Source organism: Myxocyprinus asiaticus, chromosome 2, assembly GCF_019703515.2.
Source record: "Myxocyprinus asiaticus isolate MX2 ecotype Aquarium Trade chromosome 2, UBuf_Myxa_2, whole genome shotgun sequence".
In the NCBI taxonomy this organism is placed as follows: domain Eukaryota; kingdom Metazoa; phylum Chordata; class Actinopteri; order Cypriniformes; family Catostomidae; genus Myxocyprinus; species Myxocyprinus asiaticus.
In genome coordinates, this window is record NC_059345.1 from 35,781,464 (window position 1) to 35,807,104 (window position 25,641).

At 36.5% G+C, this 25,641-nt stretch overlaps 1 protein-coding gene across 1 annotated transcript; it reads left to right on the forward strand.

Annotated features, from left to right (window-relative positions):
• The first annotated feature begins 440 nt into the window (after positions 1-440).
• On the forward strand, positions 441-25,277 carry zdhhc1 (zinc finger DHHC-type containing 1). Its single transcript, XM_051647514.1, is given in 12 exon segments — positions 441-1,092; positions 3,263-3,573; positions 3,845-4,020; positions 5,771-5,872; positions 7,985-8,112; positions 8,258-8,413; positions 10,419-10,540; positions 14,960-15,051; positions 17,143-17,251; positions 17,437-17,539; positions 22,901-22,978; positions 22,981-25,277. Coding segments are annotated over 11 exon segments (1,782 nt in total). The 5' UTR covers positions 441-1,092; positions 3,263-3,321; the 3' UTR covers positions 23,445-25,277.
• The last annotated feature ends 364 nt before the right edge of the window (positions 25,278-25,641 follow it).

Sequence of the window (25,641 nt, forward strand, 5' to 3'; positions counted from 1 at the left end):
AAATCTACAGAAGTTTCTTTTTCAAATATTACATAAAATTGTAATGAGAACTTTAGTCCTTTGCTACCATCTAAAAAAATATGTGACCTGATTCAAACAAACTTTTAAATATTCTCTTTCTTGTACCCTATTAGGCTTTGTATTCATGCAGGTTCTAGTGGTCGGGATGAAGGATAATGCTGCTTTCTACTGGATATCTGCCTACAGTGCAACAATGCATCCTCTGTTGTTTTCATTGTTAGAAATAGTCTGAAATGACGAATAAACAAAAACTGAAACAGCTATTATTTGCATCTCTTAGCTGTCATTTCATAAACTAATCATTTAATCAACACCTTGCGTTATTCAGTGCGTAACAATAATTAACACACATCTTTTTTTTACCTTTTTATTTAATGCTTTGACTTTTAATTTGAAATAAGTCGTATGAATAACGTTTTCCCGGATGTAGATTCGTCGGTCAACTATTATTTGTAATTGTGACTATATGGCGAAAATGATGGATGCGATGTCGTCGTCTCACTATCGTAAAACCTTTTTTTAGTTGCTTTCTGTATAGTCGTTTACGCGCTCAGGATTGATTTCATGGATCAGGCGCCTATGATACTGAGCTATGGTGAGATATGCGCGTTTGGTGCAAGATGTGATTTGTTTGCAGAATGATTAGTTAACGGTACAGTCAGTCAGTCAGTCGTACTCTTACGGGATATCTTAGCGACTACGACTGCCTTCAGTCAGTGCAAGTCTTTAATTGGTTAGGTGCACGATAGCAGGTTGGTTAATTACCATATCTAGGCGAGATTAGCTCACCCACTGGCTGAGAAAGTGATCGGGTCGCGTGCTCCGATCTCAGGTTACTGCCAGTTAACAACTGTTGTTCTTTTTATTGGATGAATGAATGAGTAAGAATAGAGCTAGCCGCCACACAGTGGTGTTTTGTTGGTGCAGTGGATGAGTAAGTCTCAAAGATGATGTCAGGATTGTAGCTGTTTTCCAGGTAACGGCAGCGCATGTAATGCTGGCTGATAAAAATGCGATGTGGACCAAGATTATGCTGATCAGACCAAAGCACTGCCATCAGTAACTGAGCAGGTGAGTTTTATAGTTTACCTTATGACCATCAGGTCATTTTTTTTATTTTTATTTTATTTATTTTTTACCAAATTTTACAGAAATATATATATATATATATATATATGTTGAATAACAATATCAGAGCGTTTCTTCAACTTGAGGCAATTTTACGTCCCACTCACATGAGTTGATTTTTATTAGATTTAATCTTTTTTTTTTTTACTGTGATATCAAGGTCACATTAAAACTGACTTGGATACCTTTTACCCTGTCTTCATCATTTAACTTTTCAAATTTATTTCATATACAGATTTGACTGTTTTAGCCTTGTCCCAGACCCAAACTCTTAATTGTAAAATATGAAAATCCATTATAAAAATACAAATAATTACATGTTTAAAACTATGATAGTCTAAATCAAAGAGTGAAGCTAACAAACCATTTCAATATTTATTTAAGTGATTTCTATTAATTTTTTCAAAATAAATAAATTGTAATATTTAAAAAAGGCAGATTGCTATTTTCACCCTAAATGTAGATGCTATTTACACCCCAGTGCAAATAGTGCCAGATATTATTTACTCACCAACTCTGGTACAAATAATGGAAGGTTCTGTTTGCACCCCTAATTAAATACTAACAGTATGGGGGTATCACTGCAGCATGTTTAGAGTCCCACAGACACAATGCTACACCAACCCCTAACCTTCCTTTACAAAAATAACCATGTTTTGTTTTTGTAAAGGAAGGTTAGGGGTTGGTGTAGCATTGTGTCTAACTAATTTCATTAGTAACCCTGTTTAATTTTGTGGTAACTATTATTTTACTACAAAATAACCATGGTTTTACTACAGTACTCATAGAATCACCATGGTATTTTGTAGTAAAATAATAGTTACCACAAAATTAAACAGGGTTACTAATGAAATTACTCTGATGTCACACTGCAGGCAACCGCTTCTGGGTTCTTTTAAGCAGCAGATTTCAATGCTGGAAATTGGCAGTGCTGCCGTTTAAATAATGTAATGTTTGTTGATATTAATAAAAGTTACTCTAAAGGGATAGCTATGGTTTACAGTAACTAAGTTATGTAGGTTCTTTCTGAATGATCGGAAAAACAAGTTTAAACATGATTCAATATGCCTGTATAGTTATGTTGGACATGTAACAGGTTGATGAATACACAACCTCACACGTTTAACACACTTCTTAAGCCTGAGAAATGTGGCATATGAAAATGAAAACTACCATCAGACATACAGTATGCATCTTTAATGCTTAGATTGCATAACCAAATACAGTAAATAATAATGTTTGACATCAGAATCATCAAATCCCATGTTCAAACTTAATTTACGCCACTGAAATGATACTCACAATGCGGTTTGTCATAAATTTCAATGTTTCCAATAGACTATTGGGGTGCAAATAGCTGTGCTGTGTGGCAGGTGTTACTTACACCTGGGTGCAAAATTTCCACCACAGCAAACAATTTTGCCCCAATAAAAGTTAGTGTACTTGCTAACAAAGTTGAAAAAAATGTGATTAAAGAGCATGGTTGAAATGAAATATGAGATAAGACAAGAGATGTTAAAAACAAATCAAATAAAAATAAAGTTTTTGTCTTTTATATATATATATATATATATATATATATATATATATTACAGAATACTTTTATTGGGCATCATACAAGCTGTAATTTTGACAAACTATGCGAAGTGTGGAAATATACTTAATTTTGTGTATTTAGGATACATTAAATATTAATTTTGAAATTATCTAAAAGGACTCTTTTATTTCAAAAATGTAAAAAATGTCATGTCCATCACTGTCATTTCCACCACAGAATTTTATTAAACACAATACGGAATTTGAGATGAGGTGGGAACCATGGCCTTGGAAAAAATAAATAAATAATATATATATATATATAGCAAAAATTACCTAATTCTCCCGTGATGCATGTACAAACAGTACTCTGCTGGACATTGCTAGTTGACAAACAAAATAAAATAAAAAATAGTGTGACATTTTTTTTAAAATAAAACTTTACTTTCGAGTCTGCAGTGCTAAAAGTGCCCGAAATTGAAGAAACATACACCCACCAGTGTTAACACTTTCATTAAAAATAGTAAAGTCTAAACAATCATCAATCATTGTGTTTCCCTTTTCATGTTTTTATCAGGCAGTAGCACGACATGAAAGCCTGTGTGTGTAGTCTCATTAAACCTGTGATATGTTTTGATGGCAGCAGTGGCAGCAGAAGGTCTCCCTCTCATGGATTGTTGCAGTAAGAACTCAAATCGCACAGCCCCGGTGAGTGAGTGGGGACCCAGGCGAGCTGATGTGCCACTCTGCTGTCGGACCAATGGTTGGAGTTGGCCCCTGCACCCCTTACAACTGCTGGCCTGGCTGCTTTACCTGTACTTCACTGTCACTGGTTTTGGTGTGTTTGTGCCTCTGCTCCCCACACACTGGATCCCAGCTGGATATATTGTATCCTTATTATGTAGTTTGTCATGTGGCCAAAGAAAAGCTATTCCTGCAGACAGAGCTTCTTCATCTGCCTATGGAAGTTGAGAAATAGTGTAGCTAGTCTGACTTAAATTGGTTTGAGAAGTAATGTATTAAAAGAGCTGTATTTAATCTGTTTTAGAATGTTTGGTCTGAGTTTCTCTCTATTTATTTTCCTTGTTCTTATTTGAGCCTCTAAAGGTTCATTTACTGTATTATATGAGCAATATTTAATCTTTAACTCAGAGCTCAGTGTACAGGGATCACATTTGTCTGTCACCTGTTAATGCATCTGATGGCAGTCTCCATTGACCCTGCAGATTATAATGTCAGAGCTAAGAGTTACAGGGGACCCATGCCGCTTTTTGACCGCACCAAACATGCACATGTCATCGAGAACTGTCACTGCTACCTCTGTGAAGTGGATGTGTAAGTACAGACAAATGCTTCTGTCAGTCTGTCTATGGTTGTGTGGGTATGCATGTATAGTGTGATGCAAATGAAGTTATGCACTAGGGCTGTGTTCAGGGCCATATGGAGTGAGCAGAGAGGACAGCATCTTTGCTGCCTTCATGCATGTTGTACTAAAGCAAGAAGTCACAAGAGGTTGTGCATTACAGTGATTACCATGGTTTAAAGGTGTTTTTAGGTATTACACAATGCTGTTTTACCCCCTAAACCAGGGATATTCAATTAAAGTTCCAAGAGGTCCAGTCTCTACATTTCCTTCCCAGCAAAGGTCCAGATAATAACTTGCATGGTGTCAGTAGCTATGAAATTACATAAGGAATACTTAATCAATTTCATGAAATAGTTATTATAAGTTTCCAAGTGTGCAGCAGTAGTACTGTAAAAGATAAAATCATAAAGTCAAAACAGTCTCTTCAAATCTAGGCAAGGATCAGGACATTGGGGCCTTTGAGACAAAGCCAAAGTATTGGGGTTTGGGGGATCTCCTACCAAAAGATTAAAATATTAGTTTATCAATTGAGTGCACTTTGATATGAATATTAAAAGATAAAATCAACTGTTCATTTTGAAGCTGAATGAAAACAGTCCAGTATTTTTGTTTGAATATGTTTAGATATGCAAGGGCATAGGAGGCCTTGTGACTAAGGAAAGATACTGTATGGGGGTTCAGGGGTATCCCCTGTGAGAAAATGTGGAAAATGTAAAAGTCTGAATGGACCATTTTTATATTTTCCTTAAAATGAAAATCTACCAACAACAAACAATGTACAGCACAATAGTGAAGCTTAAAAATACTGTTAGCTAAAGTTAAGTAGGCCTATAAATGGAATATAAATATCAAATAATGGAAACATTCTCATGAGAACTCCACTATGCTACTAGTAAAATCACATTTTTGGTTGTTTTTCCTTGCCATTTATGCAAGATGATTTTTTAATAATTTTCACAAAAATAATCTGTTTGTGAAAGGCTTGAAACATGCTGATTAATAAAGCTAATTTTAGATGGGAAAAAACAATAGTTTCAAGGCCCTCTGGAAGCACGTTGTCCTGTCACAAACCTGGTTTCGCTGAACTGTCGGATTAATTTCAGACACAAGAGGTTGAATTCACTTAGCTTCATTGTTGTTTTCTGCGGTGTGTTTAAGCGAAAGATTCCAGTATCTAAATTGCTGCTCACTGTATTTTTCTTAAAATAACAGCGTCTGCAAATCTCCACGCGGCGCCACGTCTAGCAATGCGCGCTGAGCGCAAAAGGGTATAAATGAAGCGTGTTCTGTAATAGAGAAAAGTATTTGAGTATACAACACTGAAAGATCAGTGCTATCTACGCCCCAGGGCTTGCGCTGTACACAGCTCCGTTGTTTTGCACTGATCACTTGAAGTATAGAAACAGTGAGATGGTGCAGCCGATGTCATGATGTCTCGCGGTCCTTATGGAACCAAGTTCAGACTGCAGACCGCTAATTGGTGAACGCTGCCCTAAACCATGGCAAAATCACTAACTGAGGGCCTCCAGTGGATTTTTGCTGGAATAAAACGGTGGCATCTGCAATATGCTAGAACAAGTGTTCCATAAATCTAGCTTGTAAATGCTAATAATGAACAACTGATCAAGTATAATTCATATGTTTGTAGGCACATTAATGTGGATTTCAGATTATGTGCTAGCACAGTCCCCCAAACGTTCTTGTATTTCTTCTTTCCAGGGGCCCAAAATCAAAACACTGTAGTGCGTGTAATAAGTGTGTGGCAAGCTTTGACCATCACTGTAGATGGCTGAATAATTGTGTGGGCAGCAGAAACTACTGGTGAGTCATTTTCACATCCTTTTGAGTGGGTTCCTTCTTCACCTTCTGTTGTTTCCATGGGCAGCAGTTAATAGCTAGCTATACAAACATTATGGGTCTCTTTCAGGACCTATTCTGTGTGAAAGACTAATATTCATTATATATAACATTTTACACTGGGAAAAAAATATGTGTTGGATTTACTTAAAATATATATGTAGCATTTTGCATCACGCTTTTTAAGTAAATTCAACTTATGGTCATTTTATGTCAGCATAACAAGAAAAACTTTATCAGATATTCACAAATGTATCAGTTTACTTAAAAAGGTATTTCACACGATTAAGATTTAACAACTAATAGCACGTTGTTTCAAATGAACTTTTATATTTTTGTTTCTACCTAATTAATTGGCTCAAAAGAAAATAATGTTTGTGGTCAGTCATTAAACATTAAACAATTGATTTCCTCAAAGAAGTGCCGATAAATCTACACTTCAGCTACACACATTCAAATGCACAAGGAAAAATTACATTGATTGAACAGGATCCAACTTTATCAAAGGGAAAACTAATCACCCTAATGGTGACTTTAACACGAAACAACTAATTACAGTGAAACAAAATCAGTAATACTAAAAAGAGCTCAAATATCTATGAATTCTTAATAACAACCAATTAAATGCCCCAATAAGTTCCTTTTGACCAAACAAACATGCTTAAAATATTCAAGCGCAAGAGCTTATGCGTCTTCCCCTCAACCTCAGTTCTGTACGTGATCATTTGAGTTAGTAGTACTTAAAATCTTTTTTTTTTTTTTTTTAATCCAAAGAAGTTCAAGGAACTCACAATTATTCTTTTACTGTATGTATCTCTCCAAGTTCACCTTATAATGAATATTTTGTGTTGTACATATTAATGCAAATTAATTAAAGCTAAAAATGTTATAAATATGTACGTTTCTGAGTAGAAGCTATTTATTTTCTATGGTTATGTTGACTAAAATGTCATGATTTTATGGCATTTATAGCATTTTCACAAGTGGAAGTCATAAAGCAGATATGAGGTCAAGTGGCGTTGCTCGGAATTACATGCAAACAGTATGCACGTAACTGAGTTTTATATACATTAGAACACCTTTGGGATGCTAAATAGCTAATTTTAGCAACGTATAAAAAAAAAAAATTAAAAAAAAGGTGTCAGAAGAAATATGTACTCACTGAGCACTTTATTAGGAATACCTGTACACCTACTTATTCATGCAATTATCTAATCGGCCAATTGTGTGGCAGCAGTGCAGTGCATAAAATCAAGCAGATACAGGATCTTCAGTTAATGTTCACATCAACCATCAGAATGGGGAAAAAACATATCTGTGATTTCAACCATGGCATGATTGTTGGTGCCAGACGGGCTGGTTTGAGTATTTCTGTAACTGCTGATTAAAATATTGTTTCACACACAACAGTCTCTAGAATTTACTCAGAATGGTGTCAAAAACAAAAAAACTTACAGTAGGCGGCAGTTCTGCTGATGGAAACCCCTTGTTGATGAGAGAGGTCAATGGAGAATCTCCAGACTGGTTCGAGTTGACAGAAAGGCTACAGTAACTCAGATAACACCTCTGTACAATTGTAGTGAGCAGAATAGCATCTCAGAATGCACAACACATCAAACCTTGAGGCAGATGGGCTACAACAGCAGAAGACCATGTTGGACACTTTATTAGGACCATAGTGTTTCTAATAAAGTGTTAAGTGAGTGTATATTTATATTTGTATTAAACATTACAATTTTTTGCTATAAATAATTTATCAGGTGTAATACCACAAAATTGACGTCAATAAATTCAAAATGACATGACATAAACCTATGTCCTTTCAGCAGCCAGTTTAGCCAGCATACAGTCTATAATATGAGCTTTGAGGGCTTAAATACTGTATTTGTTGGTACGTAATCAACAGTGTATGATACAATACATAACTGGTTTGCCTTTATTGATTTCAGTCCATTCAAATTGATGCTTTCAAGACTCTAGGATGAGATTGAGATGTTTTATTTGCACTGATTTCTCTCTTTGAAGCCTGAGCTTAATCTTATTCAATACATTTCTCTCTCTTTCTATTCCTGGCAGGCTTTTTCTCAGTAGTGTGATCTCTGCTCTGCTGGGAATTGTTTTGGCTGTAGTTATTGCCAGTTATGTTTTTATAGAGTTCTTTCTGGACCCATCAAAACTCAGATCGGACAAGCATTTTCTACAGGGTAAGAGGCAATCTGTGTGTCTGTTTGAATGTGCGTAAATGTGATCACGATAATATATAATTTTTCATAGATAATGTGATATTTTTGTCCATGTCTCACTTCTCTCAACTTCTGTATTTCTCTACCTCTGTCTTTCTTCCTGCAGTGAAGAATGAGTCTGTGGTTTGGTTTGTGTTTCTGCCAGTGGCTCCAGTTACCACAGCAGGTCCAGCCATCCCTGCTCTGGCAGGAGTCACCATTGCTCTAGGCCTACTGTCTGCACTTTTGCTGGGCCACTTACTCTCCTTCCACATATACCTCAGTGAGTACACTCTTCTGAACACTGTTTATGAAAGAGCACTTCCAAAAGTGCACACCTCTGTTTTCAACATATTAGCTCCAAATATAAAACTCTCAGCTGTAAACTCTGGCTCCAGTAATGTACCCTTAATACTCTCTCATAGGATACTCTCATTCTCTCAAGAGTTACGTGCCATTAAATGTTCACTAGCGAACTGCTCCTGTGGTAAAGCTGAAAAAGCATTTTTGTTTATAAAGTCTTTTTCCTTACTTCTTTCAAAAAGTAATTTGACACTTAAGCCACACTTAAAAATTTATGAATGTCATTGCATTAGATAATAAATATTAAACAAAGTGCCATTTAATGTAAAAAAAAGAAATAAAAATAAAAAATTCTTTATACCTGTCTTTGTGGTATTTATTGTAGTAAACTACCTGCACCTCTTGAACTTTGACAGTACAGTTACTGTCAGTTGGGTTGTGTCAGAGATCAGTTAGTGTTTCTAAGCCCTCATTATGGTAATTAAGATGATGTATTCCTCTGAAACCTGGAATCAGCAGTCTGAAATCAGCTCCATTTCAGCTCTGGCGTAGTCTTTGTTCCACTGCATAAGAGACACTGCAGTATGATTACTATATTGGACATCAAACGGCTGGGATCACACACCATTGTTTGCAGTCAACAGGGCCATAAAGCTGGGGCAGATCTGTGCAGCACAGTGCCAGCCCTGGTAACCATGGCAACAGGACACCACAGACAGGAACACTTAATTTTCTAAAGACATGCCGACAAAGACTGACATCTTATGATCTGTCTCTGGAATTGTGGTTATTTGATTTTCTGTTACTGTGAATGTTATTACAATTAAAAATTTTCCTGTGTGGGTTTAAAGTTTGTCAGCTTACAGAATATGATACATGCCCAACAATTATCAGTCCATTGCCAGAAAATCCTAATTTTAACTGTGCATGTCATCAAGTCTTTCTTTGGATTAATGCAAATAGATTAGGCAAGCTCAGTTGGTGCCACTTTAGCTTGGTGATTCACCTGCTCCATATTTAGACCACTTGGGGTTGATCATGCACTAATTTGCTTGCTCACTCTTGTGTGCACCATCCAAACAGACTTTAAGAGAGACTAACAGAGGGAAAGATAGAAGCCACTGACTTGGAACAGAATTATATAAACAAAAAACTTAAGGAATATTCCAGGTTTTTTTTTTTTTTTTTTTTTTTTCTTTTTTCTTTTCTTTTTTTTTTTTTTTGTGGCATAATAATTAATTTTGACTTGCACCTCCTTTTCTTTAAAAAAACCCTCAAAATCTGGGTTTCAGTGGGGCACTTACAATGGGAGTGAAGGGGGGCAATTCATTAACATTAAAAAGTTATTTCAAAAGTATTGACACAAGAAATAAACAATAAGCATGTAAACACGATTTTAATGTGATAAAATTGCTTACTAACCATTTCTGTGAAAAGGTATATCCAATTTTACAAATTGCCATGATGATGTAATGTCAACAACCCTTAAAATGACTTCAAAAATGCAGATTTAAACAACTTTACAGCTCAAATAATGCATGAGTTTTAAAAGAATTAATGTAAGTGCTTTTATAAAATTATAAGCTTCACATTTCTGCCTTTAAAATTGGCCTCATTCACTTCCATTGTAAGTGGCTCACTGTACCCTCGATTTGTTTGCTCTTTTTAAAGAAAAGGAGGGATGAGTTGAAAATTTGTGTTATGGTAGTCAACATTATGCCACAAATGCTGTCGATTGAGCTTAACTTGTATTGAACCCGCAATATTCTTTTAACATAAAAAAAGATTGGCATTAAATTAATGTATATTATATTCATCCATGAATCATGAACGGCCCTCACTGTGTGCCACAAGGGGGCATTCATAGGTAATGCAGTGGCTGTAGAATTTCTGAGATCAACTACGATAATACATATCACTTAAGTATTTTGAGGTTTTCAGTATTTTTTATGACTCATATTCTGAATATTTGTTCTCTCCCTTAGTGTGGAACAGACTTAGTACATACGAGTATATTGTGCGACAGCGACATCGGCAAGAGGCCATAGATTCCAGAAAGGCCCCTCCAGAGAGTGGATCTGCCGTTTCAAATATGAATCTTATCAAGGTACAGCTAAGGCAAATACACATATGCTTAGCACAGCCAAATTTGATTATATGCAAAAAAAAAAATAAATTCACTCAACTTCCATGTAACTCCAAATGTACTGTACCTATTTGCTAGTGTATTTAGTGGTTGATTAATGATGCAGGCATAGTTATCACAACAGATAATTACAGTGTATCATAAATGTATCTCCACATATGATAGACACCTGTTGACACCTATTATTTTCATGTTTTTGTATATTAATATTTAAAGAGCATAAATCAAATGCACAGGTTTAGGGAAACAGAGGTATACTGAAGTAATGCATTTTGTGGGAATGCATGTTTTAATTTGTTATAATTACGTGTAACAATGATATAATGTTTGTGATTTAGATATGTATATCTAAATCATTCACACCAAAATTATCATTATATTACATGTCATTATAATTGAGATTATACTTAACCATTCTTATTTTATAGTGGTTTTATTTGTTGTGCTATTGCTAGTGGTAGCCTTTTTAGTAAGAAGTTTATGTATTCATAAATCTGTCAGTTCACTACAAAGGCTTGAGCATTGAATTGAAATATTGAAACATAGCAAGTATTGTCCACATACATAACCACCAAGGTGGCTAGCCCATGGCAACCTAGTTGTTTTAACAACCTGGTTGTTTAAACAACCTAGTGTGGGGATGAAATCGTCTGCGCAGTTAATTCCCAGAGCAATTAACGCATTCCCAGGAAAACATCTCCACCAGGCTGCTGTCAATTCCTCACAGGGGCGGCACATTGAGCTCACACTGAACTATGGGAAATGAACGCACACCATGAGTTCACTTCCTGCCACAGAACACATGATGTGTGTTTTGAGGACAGTGTAACTCTCCCAAGATGGACTATTAGCACTGGGTTTAAATATAAGGCAAAACAATACAATAACATTTTTTAGTACAACCCTATTGCCAGAAGCTCAAAGTGGATTACTTTGTAATCTAACCTATGCTTATGTTTTCTTATGAAACTTTAGTTTAAATTGTTTATTGTAGAAAATAATATATAAAATATATTCTATTTAGCTATATATATATATATATATATATATATATATATATATATATATATATATATATATATATATATACACTATATTGCCAAAAGTATTCGCTCACCCATCCAAATAATTGAATTCAGGTGTTCCAATCACTTCCATGGCCACAGGTGTATAAAATGAAGCACCTAGGCATGCAGACTGCTTCTACAAACATTTGTGAAAGAATGGGCCGCTCTCAGGAGCTCAGTGAATTCCAGCGTGGTACTGTGATAGGATGCCACCTGTGCAACAAGTCCAGTTGTGAAATTTCCTTGCTACTAAATATTCCACAGTCAACTCTCAGTGGTATTATAACAAAGTGGAAGCGATTGGGAATGACAGCAACTCAGCCACAAAGTGGTAGGCCACGTAAAAAGACAGAGCGGGGTCAGCGGATGCTGAGGTGCATAGTGCGCAGAGGTCGCCAACTTTCTGCTGAGTCAGTCGCTACAGACCTCCAAAGTTCATGTGGCCTTCAGATTAGCTCAAGAACAGTGCGTAGAGAGCTTCATGGAATGGGTTTCCATGGCCGAGCAGCTGCATCCAAGCCATACATCACCAAGTGCAATGCAAAGCATCTTATGTAGTGGTGTAAAGCATGCCGCCACTGGACTCTAGAGCAGTGGAGACGCGTTCTCTGGAGTGACAAATCACGCTTCTCCATCTGGCAATCTGATGGACGAGTCTGGGTTTGGCGGTTGCCAGGAGAACGGTACTTGTCTGACTGCATTGTGCCAACTGTGAAGTTTGGTGGAGGGGGGATTATGGTGTGGGGTTGTTTTTCAGGAGCTGGGCTTGGCCCCTTAGTTCCAGTGAAAGGAACTCTGAATGCTTCAGCATACCAAGAGATTTTGGACAATTCCATGCTCCCAACTTTGTGGGAACAGTTTGGGGATGGCCCCTTCCTGTTCCAACATGACTGCGCACAAGTGCACAAAGCAAGGTCCATAAAGACATGGATGAGCGAGTTTGGTGTGGAAGAACTTGACTGGCCTGCACAGAGTCCTGACCTCAACCCGATAGAGCACCTTTGGGATGAATTAGAGCAAAGACTGCGAGCCAGGCCTTCTCGTCCAACATCAGTGTCTGACCTCACAAATGCGCTTCTGGAAGAATGGTCAAAAATTCCCATAAACACACTCCTAAACCTTGTGGAAAGCCTTCCCAGAAGAGTTGAAGCTGTTATAGCTGCAAAGGGTGGGCCGACGTCATATTAAACCCTATGGATTAAGAATGGGATGTCACTTAAGTTGATATGCGTCTAAAGGCAGATGAGCGAATACTTTTGGCAATATAGTGTATATATATATCTGTATATATATAGGAGCTCAACCAGAGTGACCATCGGGTTCTTGGTCACCTCTCTTACCAAGGTCCTTCTCCCCCGATTACACAGTTTGGCCGGGTGGCGAGCTCTAGGAAGAGACCTGGTTGTTCCAAACTTCTTCCATTTAAGAATTATGGATGTCACTGTGCTCTTGGGAACCTTCGATGCAGCTGAAATTATTTTGTAGCCTTCCCCAGATCTTTGCCTTGACACAATCCTGTTGCTGAGCTCTGCAGGCAGTTTCTTTGACTTTATGGCTTGGAATGAAAGCACTTGTAAAGAAGTCCTGAACCGCACTGTGAAAAAAAAAAAAAAAAAAAAAAAATTCATTAGGAGATTTTTCTTAGCAGTCTTATTGTCTTCCTGAACCTATTTCCTACAAAAAATATTTTTCTCTCTGAAATTTGTTTTTTTTGTCTGTGAATTTTTTTTCTTTCTAAATTTGTTTTCAGTAAGCGTGAAATCTTATGTTAACAAGATGATAGAATGTCTGTGGTTTTTATCTGTTGATTTAGTTATAATATAATACAATTACAAGAATGTTTAGCAAATCTTAATAAAGATGTATAATATATAATATAATGTTAGACAGTCCTTTAATACACGAAATCCCACAGTTAAATATACCTCAGGTTACATTTGTTTCATATTGCATTCACTGTCAGTTGTGTCATTTGAGTTATTTCTGATTGTTTGATGACCTCACCACTGGGAATATCTATGCTGCTATTGATATTGCGCTTTTTAAAATTGTTGGTCTATGTAAACATGCGCTAGATGCACTTAAAACACAGCACTTAAAACTAAAAAAAAAAAAAAAAAAAAGCAGCGAGAGGTGTCGCAACGGGCAAAAATATCCATCTAGCGCATGGTTACAAAAAATTTCAGAGAAAAATACAATTCCGAGAGGAAAAAAAAATTCAGGACATAGGCTCAGGAAGGCACTAAAATGCCAGAAACAAATTTTTAAAATTCACCTAGTGAATTTGTTTTTCACAGTGTGGTTTAGGGCTTCTTTACACTGTACATGTGACTTCACTGTTTCTTAAAATCTGTTTGCTTTGGCTACCTATGCAGATTGTTGTGTTGGGCAGGGCTGCCATCTGACTAATCATACTCAAGCACACGTGCCATCAGTACCCCACACCCACAAAACACATAAACTTGCATACACATACTCTTTTAAATTTAAAAAAAAATAAATAAATAAAAAAAAGATCCTCATATACACTTATGCAAAAAATGCCTCTTGTTGTGGGCATAGTACCCTGTGTCTTTATTGATTGACAGGTTTTGTTGCAGTAATACCTAGACTTGGCATAGATGGAGGCTTGAATCTCATACCCTGTAACTGGGGTCAGCAACCTATGGCATGGGTGCCATCACTGGCACTTGATGGGGTAATCACTGGCACACGACATTGTGAGAGAGGAACTAGCAGTTTATGTATATGAAGTCTCTCACACCTGCATGGCAGTCTACCTATTGATGTAATCCTTCAACCTAATCATGCAGTATGTTTTATATGGTTATAGACTGAATGAGAAGCTAAACACTTGGTTTGTCTGCACAGTGATAACAAGGAAATTTAAAAATGGCACTTTATGTAAAAAAGGTTGCTAAATATCTAACCCTGTCCTGTAATTAAAGCTCTGTTTAAGTGAATGGAAGCCATAGTGAATGTTTCAATCGCCAAACAGCTCTATATTTCACTCATTAGTCTGGCCAAAACCTGTGTTAATAAACTTAGTCCATAGCCACATCGTTTAGCAGAAACTGTGTAATTCTTAGATCACTGGTGACTTTAAAAATTGTTGAATGAACAATGACTTTTAGAAGCTGTAGTCCATTTGGCAATGTAGATTCCAAAATGCTGTGTCCAATGAAGTCCTACTTGAGTTGTTGACTTTTCCAGACAGTTACCCAAGCAGCTCTACAATTCTCTTTACAATAATTGTTAGTATTTTGGTGTCTGTATCTCACCACTATTATATTTCCATCATTGTTTGCTGCAGCAGCAAGTCGGTTATACTGGAACGCTCGGCTACACCAACCCTGAGATGGAGGTAGAGGATCCATCTGCCATGAGCTCCCAAGGAGGATCATTGTAAGTTTTGCTAGACCAATAACATCGTTATTGGTTGATTCATGGAGTGCCTCATGAAACCAAAGACTGCATATTTAAAAATACCGTGTTGTTTACCATGTTGTTTTCAGTTTTGATTTGGCTCTGTGCCAAAAGCTGATCATACTAAACCTACTGAACCTAAAATAACATTATTGAAAAAATTTAGTTCTGTACATTAATTACTTTCAATGGTATGCTAAAATAAAACTAATCACATGGTGTTGTTGCTTATTTTTGTGGCTGAAAGTTAGTATTTCACAGGCTTGTCTTGTGTGCAATGTGAAGAGTTTCTCACATTAGGTGTAAAAGGACTGCCACTTAAGTGTCTCACATTTACACAAGATTTTTGTTTTCTTTCCTCTTTCATTTGCCTGCACTAATGTCTACAGTCCAGCCAAATCAAGCTTGCTCTTCAGATTTTGGCTGAAGTAGAAGATTGATTCCTTTTAACAGTGACTCAAATAATAACAATAATATCATTTATTTTATTGAGCAATTATGGTATGGTGTCTGAGTCAGTCCTGTAAGAGCTCAGCTGGAAGTGAAGGAGAGGTTTTAAAGCTTTTATGGGGCTGTTAAAATGTGAGCAAGAGGATCAGTTGCAGACTAAAGAACTTTTGTATTTATTAGTTCTTAACACTGTGTGTGTAGGAACACATCCTTTAGTTCATAATCCAAGAGTATGCATTTAAAATCTATCTTTTGTGAAGCTTTTGTATCATTGAGAAAGCCCTGTGATTTAAGTGTATGGTGTTTTTTTAAGGTACTGAACTTCTCAGGCTCCTAACTTGGCCAGTTCTTCAGAAGCAGTTACTGGAGTCTGGTTTGTTCTTGTGTCCTATTGCATAAGTATCAGTCAGCATTAACGATCATTTTTATAATGCCAATTACAAAACAGGTTTTCACAAAGTTGTCATAGTGACTGTTTTCTAAACAGAATATGCAGGATTATTTCCCATGACTTCAGTGATACAGTTTTCAGTGCTAGCGTTTAAATTTCCAGGGTATAAAACATGAAAGACCTCACTGTTAAACTGTTGTAATCCCCATTCAGTGACAATTTTAATTGTTGAACATGTTGATGTTTTTAAGAGCTTGTAATGCTAAAGCTTAATATTATAGTATTGGACATTTCACAGTGCCCCTTATCCACATGTTTGTGCAAACTATCTTGATAGTTGGAAGAGTGCTTTAAACAGGTTTGAGTAATTAATGCAACAGAAAAGGAGGAAATACATTTGTCTGTCTTTGGTGATGGATCTAAAGAAGCGTATGCATGTACATCTGATTGCATGTGGATGACAGGATCATTGTTGGGTGTATCCGATTACAAAGTAACTAGTTGCTGTAATCTAATTACTTTTTAGTTAAAAATAAATTAGTGTAATGCAATACATTTTAATTCCTTGTAATCAGATTACAGGTTCTTGCGTTCATTGAATTACTTTTAAGTATATATTACTTGCGCTAAAGTAATATGTATAATACATTAAAACTATGAATTCATATGTATGTCTGTTAGTGTTTCTGTGACAGCTGAAGGGTGTGCGACAATGAATGGAGGAAATATAGACATTTTGAATTTGAGCAGAAAAACAAAAACTTCTCTAGGAAAAGTGATTTAGAAAGTAATTTAAAAGTAAACTAAATAGTGAAGTGATTACTTTTTAGATGAAGTAATTGGTAAAGTAATCTGATTACATTTTAGAGAAGTAATTTGTTGTGGATTGCTTATTTTGAGTAACTTACCCAGCACTGGTCAGGATAGATCCACAGTGGCTGGAATACCACAGATTGTCTGACATCTATAGTGTTACTGTGATCCGACAGACCGGCGGTTATGCTGGGTGATCAGAATTTGGAAACAGCTTGTCATTGCTTTGTCATTTGCCTTTTTGTTTTCTTCTTTTTTTGACATAGCTGGAGCAAACAGCCAAGTGCTTTTAGCAATCATAACAAATTACCATGACAGTGCACTATTTCTTTTGACAAAATGATCTATGGCATACATGCAATATCTAAAGTAAATACGAATTGTGAATGTGAAAATATTGTGTGTTCTCTCAGCAGGCGTTATGGCAACGGCAGGGTCAGAGGTCTGTCCGAGCAAATGGGTGAAGCAGAGCTCCTCCCTGCAACAGAGCACAAAGCATCACCTCACCCTCACAAACACACGCAGGTGTGACAGTAGCACACACACAATCACACATACCACAACAACTAGACACACAAAACCGATTTTATATCAGTCATTTTTAAGGGTCTAAATTTGCAACCAATGGCCTGTTCACCCGACTGTGTTCTTTGACTGAAGTTAGCTGTATGCCTCTGTATGTGATAAAACTTTCTTGAATATTTGCTTAGAAAAAAAAGAAGAAAGTGCGCAATCTTGCAGTCGAGATGAGCAGTGACAGGTCCACTGACACCAGCAACACCAGAGGCATACCAAAGACTTCTGCTGAGCAGGGTGAGACACACACACACAGCAGCTGATTACTATAATATCTTATTGCTTTAGTTTTTAAACAAACAAAAAAATCTGAAGAAATAACCTAGATTCCTAGAGCTTCTAATTTCGAGCTGCCGGTTAATCCTAAAAGGGCGTCACTGGTTTAGGAGATTAGTATGATATGAAAGGTGTTGCTATGTTATGATATTAAACAGTGCTGGCAAATTGGCATCACAGCACATCCTGTTTGATTTCATCTTTGTGTGGAATATAGCACTTAAGTAGATTAAAGTGTAATGGAGTGTAATTATATAAAATGGTGGTGAAGTTGTCTTTTCTTTATTTATAACTTTGTTTTGGCTCCCATGCATCTTGTTTATTGAGTTGTCGTTACAACGTTTAAACCGTTATATGCTTTATAGTTATGTGTGTCTAGTTCAAATGTTTGATCTAGAGTTTATATCTTTGCTCAAGATGTTCTTAGCTGCAATTACATCTGTTCTTCTGTGTAGCAAGTAGTTTCCCCATTAGTCGATTTCTGGTGTTAAAGTAGCCTCATATGATGACTTTTTTTTTTTTTTAATCTTTAATACATTAGGTAATACTTATACCCAACACACAGTGAGTGACAAATAACAAATTGTTGTTTGATTTCATGTTTACTAATGTTTAATGAATGGAGTCCAAGTTGGTATTTAATACACATAAAATTATATTTCTTCAAAACATGCAGTAAGTAATCCAAAAGTAATCAGATTACCTAAATATGTAATATAAAAATAACATTCCTGAATACAATTTTTGTTGCATAGTTTTTTTAATCGGGGCCGGATTCATTAAATATTCTTTAGAATAAACCACTTAAAGGTAAGGTATGTAATTTCTGCGCAAATAGTGGCACCAAACAGAATTATAAAAATAAAGTATGTTTTCAAAAAATCTTTTTCCAACACCCCTTAGACTCATCATGCCCTTTTTCTATCTCTTATTCCCTATGAACAAATAGGCCATACTAAATAAAAGGTGATAAACATTTAACATCATAATGAACAAGACCACTATAACATATACACATTGGACAGAAAGCATGAATCGGGTCGTCTGAGAACATCGCCAGATTGAATGGCATCTGGGTGTGCGGGGGATCCAGCACATGAGGTAGGAGGGTTCTTCTGGTAACTAGTAAGTGTAACGATACGTATTCCGAGTATATTACGAATTTATCTGGACCTCGACAGTAATGAGCTAACTTGTGTGGCAATACCTTGAGTGTATCTTACCTGTTGAAAAGCAACTCGGCATGTTTGGCGTCTCCATTGAACTCCAAAAATTCCCTCAAAGTCCTCCACCTTGTAAATGCGACGCCAATGTTCGCTCTGATTTTACTCCGTTCTCTGTCTTTGTGTCTTTTAGCAAGTCTTCGAATTTTGCTGAAGCTAAATTTCTTTCCCTCTGTACACGTCTGCCATGGATGTTCATATTCCCCCAGCTGAACAGCTTATTACAAGTAGCCATGCCCCAAACTCACACTATAGGTTGATCTAGAAAGGGATGAGTGGAGCTGAGTGGGCTGCTCAAAAAATAAACATCAATGTTTCGATAGTGCCTGGGGGGCTCAGTGTTTATACTTCAGGGGAAGGTAAACCCACAAATGGCTTACTTATAGTTGTCAATGAACATTAAACTGGGATAGTAGGACGTATTTGACATAAAAAGTTACATACTTCACCTTTAACTACTATTTTCTTCTTATTTTCTAAAGCCATATTCAGACAGATGAGTGTTTTTAAACAATGTTTGAGTCACAGTTATTATCACCCGACATCTGTGATTTCATGTACTGATTCGGATGGGACTAAGATCTCCGTGTTTTTTACAGAGGTGGGAGTGTCTGTTTTCTAGATGTGAATGTTACAGAAGGTCATGTGCTCTGGATGCATCAAAATCACATTGAACACATTGTATTAATTTAGGTGATGAAATTCATTTTGAAACTGTATTTTAACATTTTAAATGACTTATAATTTAATTTATTGATTTAATTTTTATTTACTAAAATTACTAATTATAAAAGCCTTATTAAAATAAACTTCAGCTTATAATAAACTCACTAAAATAAACAAGACTTATCTTTGATTAATTATATAATTATAACATTTACGTAACTGAGTGGATAAATTAAGGCAAGTACATGACGCTGATATCACAGTGGCCTAGGGTGACCAGATTCCTGATTGTGGAAAACGGGACAGCCCCCTCCCAGCAAAAATGAAATTGACGTATCCTTACCTAGGCGCAGATCAATGCGAAGTCGAGGGTGCATCCACATCTGTAACTGTTGTCACCTTTTACTTTTCGCTGGCAGCAATTTTTTTCAGTGTTCACGCTTTCAAGAGTTTATCGTAAAATGCAGAGCAGTCCAGTCCAAAATTAAGACATACGAAAAGCATTGCCTTCATGACTTACACTGAGTCGAGATTTATCCGTTGTCCATGCTGCGTTCATTAATGAGAACACACGCTCCACAGATGCAGATGTCCCAGGCAGGCGTGAAACAAACTCCACAACCTTGGCTTTGACTCTGAAGTTGATGGTCTTGCACTTGTCCAAATCACTCTGAACTACTTCCTCTGACAAAGGAGCGAGTACGTTGCCTATGACAACTTCAGATTTGGTGCGGGGAGAAGAACATTTTGGATCATACAATTTCTTGATCAAATTCACAGTGCAGTCAGCCGACCAAAAACTATGGCCATGCATAACAGAATGATAAGCAGAAAATCCTTCACTTGCGTGCACCTTCGGAACTTTTGCTTCACAAAAGATCCTCATTAAATGTACATGCATGCTTCCTTGACATTTTTGTGTGCTCTCTCAAACTGACTCTTCAATCAGTTCACTAACTGGACGTCAATTGATAGGGGGTTGTGATTAGATAGTTTAACCCAATATCATGTACTTCAAATAACACAGTGTTATTTTATTGGTTTTACAAGTGATGTCCTTGGCTACCTTTGATTAAGATACTCACGTGACTGAGAAAGCCGCATAGGCGATAGAGTAATTTTAGGAGAAGGGAAATATGGGACAAAACTTGATTTTTTTTTCAGAATTAGTCAGGACACTAGAAAAAGTGCTTGAATACGGGACTGTCCTGGGAAAAACGGGACATCTGGCCACCCTACAGTGGCTAGTCTTCCAGTTTCCATGGTTTGGCCCTCCATGTTGATTTTATTTTCTTTTTCGTTGAATAGCAAAATAGTCTACAAACAATATCCATATTGAAAGGTGCGCAGCAGGCAGACGATTGGTGCACATGGCAGACGCTTTTATCCAAAGCGAAAAGAGGAACACATAAGCGAATCATCTTAAGGAGACAGTGATATGAAAAGTGCCATATTACAAAGTTTCACTAGCATCAGAATAGCATTCAAAACAGATTAAAGTGCAACAAGTATTTTTTTTTTTTAGTGACTGGTTACGTGCTCATGAAAAAGATGTGTCTTTAGACATTTTTTGAAGACAGAAAATGAGTCAGCTTCATGGATAAAATTTGGAAGCTCATTCCACCAACGTGGTATGATGAAGCCGAAAGTCCGGGAAAGTGTTTTGGTGTGTTGGTACAACAAGGTGCTGTTCCTTAGCCGTCAGCAGGCTTCTAGTGGGCGCTTAGCTCTGCAGAAATGATTTTAGGTATGCTGGAGCAGACACAGTGACTGTTTTGTATGCCAGCATCAGAGCCTTGTACTTGATATGTGCATCAACCGGCAGCCAGTGAAAAGAGACAAGGAGTGGTGTAACATGCGCTCTCTTTGGTTGATTAAAGACCAGACGTGCTGCTGCATTCTGGACCATTTGCAGTGGTCTAATTGCACATGCAGGGAGGCCTGCAATGAGAGCGTTACAGTAGTCCAGTCTATTTATGACAAGTGACTGAACCAGAAGTTCTGTGGCATATTCAGAAAGGAAGGGTCTTATCTTCCTGATATTGTATTGTAAGTATGATCTTAATGGTAGTTAACTTTAGGTCAAAATACATGAGAGGACAGCGTTGTGAAAATACAGTATCAGCAATCACAGACATTCGCATTCGGACCAGATTAGATTTCTCAGAGGACCCTTGTGTTAGCTGAAAAACAGTAGGTAATTTGCTCTGAAATTTTTTATAGAGGTTGTGTAAGAAAAACACAGACATGTCAGATTCGGACAAGATTAAAATCATGAAGTACATCTGTAGCCCTATTCGGACGGGATTAGTTTTCTAAACAATGTTTGAGTTACAGTTAGTATTACAACGACGTCTGAGATTTGATGTACTGATTTGGATGGGACTATAGATCTCCATGATTATTACAGTGTCTGTTTTCTAGATGTAGGCGTTACAGAAGGTTGAACACGTAATTTAGGTGGTAAAATTAACGTATCTTTTAAACTTTATCATTAAGTTTAAATTTAAATTTACTTGTCATTTTAAAATTTTATCTTAAATATTATTTAATTTATTGATTTAATTGTACTTTATTAATAGTACATTATAAATTACTTATTTTTAAAAGCCTATTAAAATAAAACTCGCACAAGTTTATTGAAGTGGCTGCTTGTAATAAACCCACTGAAATAAACAACACTTATCTGTGAAATTATAACATCACGTAGGCTAATTAAGCTGAGAAATTAAGATGAGTATCTCACCTGATATTACAGTGGCCAGTTTTTGCAGTGTCTACGATTTGGCTCCCCTCGTTAATTTGATTTTCTTACTTTATCGTCGAATGGCAAAAAATATGCATCCAGATTGAAAGGCACGTAGCAGGCAGATGATTAGTGCACATAAGTACGATCTTAACGGTAGTTCATGTAGGTCAATATACATGAGGAGAAGCGTTGTGTAAATTCAATATCATCAATCACAGACATTCGCATTCGGAAGGGATTAGATTTCTTAGAGGACCTTTGAGTTAGCCGAAACAGACTTGTTAGATTCAGATGGGATTAAAGTCCCAAAGTACGTCTGTGAAACACAAATTTCCCTAACCTCTTCAGGGAAAACTAGTCCTGTCAGAATAGGGCTTTTGAAACACGAATTTCCCTAACCTCCTCGATAAAACTAGTCCTGTCCGAAAAGGGCTTTTGACAAAAGTTATGAATATTTTATATTCCTGAAAAAAAGGTTTTCATTAAACTGGCCCCAGTACCATATTACTTTTCAGAAGAAATCTCCCCAAACCTGCCAACACAGCTTTTTTTAAATAACCTGCATGATCATTTAACAGTTCAAAACAATATTTTCAGTGGTTTTGATAGTGCCATTACAGTGTGTTGAGTAGTCACCTTTGTTATCTGTGTCTGTGTGTACGTGTCTATGCTTTACACAAATAGATTCCTCTGTAGCTGCCGCCACTGTGTCCTCCAGTTTTGGTCAACACTTACCCTTTCCAGCATTTCCCCTGCGGGCCTACCTCCCCCTCTTGCACCTGTACAGGCCGCTGGACCCCCTGCTGAGTATCATTCTGACTCCGCAGAGTCTCTGGAGGAGATCCCTGTAGCAATGGCACGGCTTGGCAGCGCTGCCCTGGCAGGGGCTTCGACCCCCATCTGCAATACTTCTGCTGCTAGTTCTGCCACCCATTCCTCTTCTCTCCAGTGTGCTTTGCCTCCCTTAGCAACTGGACAGCCTCTACCCTCCCCTCAACCCAGGACCAAGAGAAAAGCAACAGCTCGTAAAGCTTCAGAGCAGAGGATTGAGATGGTGTCTCATAATCCATGTATGTTTGTGAGTCGAGAGAGCAGAGAGCCTGCCCTGCCCAGAGAAGACATTAGTGCTGAGGAAAGTCCCTATGTGGCAAAATGCAAACAGATAGGTAAAAAGAGAAGCGTAGAGGATCCTAAGCTCGGCTCCAGAGGAGAAACCCTACTGATGTAGCGAAACACTACACCACAGAGATGCAACCCTCCTAGTCAGGACTCAAATGCCTTGTTAATTTATCAAAAAAATTTAGTTGTTTTCACATAAAGACTGATGTAGCACAGAGAACCTAATGCAACCTATGCAAACACCACCTAAATGTCAGCAATGAAGCTGGAGAGCAAGTAGGAATTAAGAGGGCCCACAGTTATCAAGTGCCTCAGAGTGAAAACAAGGCTGTACTTTGTCATCTGATCTTTTGCTGGTCTAAACCACTAATGCTGGAAGGTATCGGTCAGTGACATTTGGTCTCAACTCCTCCTATTGCTGAAAGCTGCAACTAGACATGTTTAACAGAGGTCTGATCTCAAATAAGAATAATTTATAGAAATATTCCAGAGGTTGTGAGATGTGAAAGCTGTGGATCTTAAGCCTTGGACTTTGATGCACAATCCCTTAATGAATCTATTGAGGAATCCTAGCCACTATGTACATTACAAACTAACTTATTTAGTCTTTCAGTAATCCCAGTACATTTCACTTCAGTTTTACTGCAGCATTGCAAAAATATGTTTGCAATATGTAATGCAATGCAGCCGTTTTTTTAACAATTTATTTATATATGTTAAATGCCAAAGTGAATTTATGACACACAGGTTTTCTAAGATGAAAATCGCTTGTTGACAAATGATTTTCATTTTCTTTATTTTTCTTTACAGTATTTGCACTTTTTGGAATAAAGTTACCTTATTTTTATTATTATTAATATTATTATCATCAATCTTATATATTTTTTTGTTTTTATAAGCATTTATATGTCTGGTTGTTTGAGTCAGATCAACATTTTTGTTTGGGTGAACTTTGTCTACACTATGTTTTCTACATGTTTTCTGTTATTATACCCTTTTGAAACTGCTAGGTGTGAGACAGTGAAATAATGAGTAAGAGTCAATGTTTGTCTGATGGGGAAGCAATATGAAAATACAAAGGATCTTTAGGTTATTTTAAATAATTATTCCATCAATTTCTTTTTAAGGAATATTCCGGGTTCAATACAAGTTAAGCTCAATCAACAGCATTTGTGGCATAATGATGATTACCACAAAAAATAATTTCGACTTGTTCCTCTTTTTCTTTAAAAAAACAAAAACCGAGGTTCTAGTGAGGCACTTACAATGGAATTGAATGGGGCCAATTTTTAGAGGGGAAATGTGAAGCTTACAATTTTATAAAAGCACTTACACTCATTTTTCTGTTAAAACTATTTAAGCTGTAAAATTGTTAAATTATTATTTTGACGGTCTGTTTAGGGTTTGTCGACATTACATTGTCATGGCAACAATGTTGTAAAAGTGGGTATAAGTTTACACATACAAGGTTACTAAGCGATTTTTATCACGCTAAAATCATGTAAACACACATATTGTTTATGTCTTGTGTCTATACTTTGAAAAAGTGAGTATTTTAACAAGGATTTTAACTGGACCTTTTCATTTCCATTGTAAGTGCCTCACTGGAACCCAGATTTTTGATTTTTTTATTTTTTTTTTAAGAAAAGGAGGAACAAGTCAATAAATTTTTTTGGTAAACAATATTATGCCACAAATGCTGTTGTTTGAGCTTAACTTGTATTGAATCCGGAATATTCCTTTAACTACATTTTCTGCTCAGTCATCAATTAAAAAGGTTTCTATAGCTCACGTTTTTTTTTTTTTTTTTTTTTTTTAAGCATTATGATATAAAATCTGAAGAATGAGTGATGTATTTTTTTGTAAAATGTGCCTCAAAACCATCTTTTAATAAATGTTTGCACTGTGGAAGACTTCTGAAATATTAGGAATTTTTAAAGGATGGACTGTCTAAAATCTGGTGACACTCTTTCTTTAATGAATACAGTCAACAGGACATGTCTCGCAGTCAGAGACCAGAACAATTCTTGTGTTGACTAAAACAACATTGTTTATGTTTGGAATAGAATACTAGCAGACTGCTTTCTGTGTTCTCTATACTACATGCATTTTTTTTAAATGTATGTGAAAGATTTGAAATATTTGTGCAACAAATATTTCAGTAGTGTGCTAGAGTGTTGTCACATGACATGTTTAATTTAGCATGCAATTATCATCTAAGAAAATTAACTTTTTTATTTGTGTAGAAGTTTGGCCATCCAATCTAAAGATGTTATTGCTTCTGATTCATTCCTCACAATGGAATG